Source organism: Egretta garzetta, unplaced genomic scaffold (assembly GCF_000687185.1).
Source record: "Egretta garzetta isolate BGI_Z169 unplaced genomic scaffold, ASM68718v1 scaffold234, whole genome shotgun sequence".
NCBI lineage: Eukaryota > Metazoa > Chordata > Aves > Pelecaniformes > Ardeidae > Egretta > Egretta garzetta.
This window is the reverse complement of record NW_009259528.1, coordinates 752,023-752,222: the sequence shown is the minus strand read 5'-3', so window position 1 is coordinate 752,222 and position 200 is coordinate 752,023. Positions and strand designations below refer to the sequence as shown.

Sequence of the window (200 nt, the reverse complement as noted above, 5' to 3'; positions counted from 1 at the left end):
CTGAGGTCCTGGATGTCAAAGGCGGTGGGCTCGGCCGAGATCGCCTGCCGCTTGGTCCTCTGCTCCCCCTGCAAGGTGCCGGCGCTCTGCTGCTGCGCCTGCTGGGTGGCGGGCCGGATCACCGAGCGGTACTTGTCCAGCTCGTTCTGCAGCTTCTGTATCAGTTCGTCCTTCTGGTCCAACTCCAGCTCCAGCTCGTC

General features: G+C 65.0%; 1 protein-coding gene across 1 annotated transcript in view; it reads right to left on the bottom strand.

The window, feature by feature from the left end:
- Window positions 1-200, bottom strand: part of PRKG1 (protein kinase cGMP-dependent 1) — a 490,065-nt gene that overhangs the window by 459,141 nt on the left and 30,724 nt on the right. Inside the window, exon 2 of the mRNA XM_009637557.2 lies at window positions 5-194. Coding sequence (XP_009635852.1) covers window positions 5-194 — 190 coding nt within the window. The remainder of the gene's footprint in view (window positions 1-4; window positions 195-200) is intronic.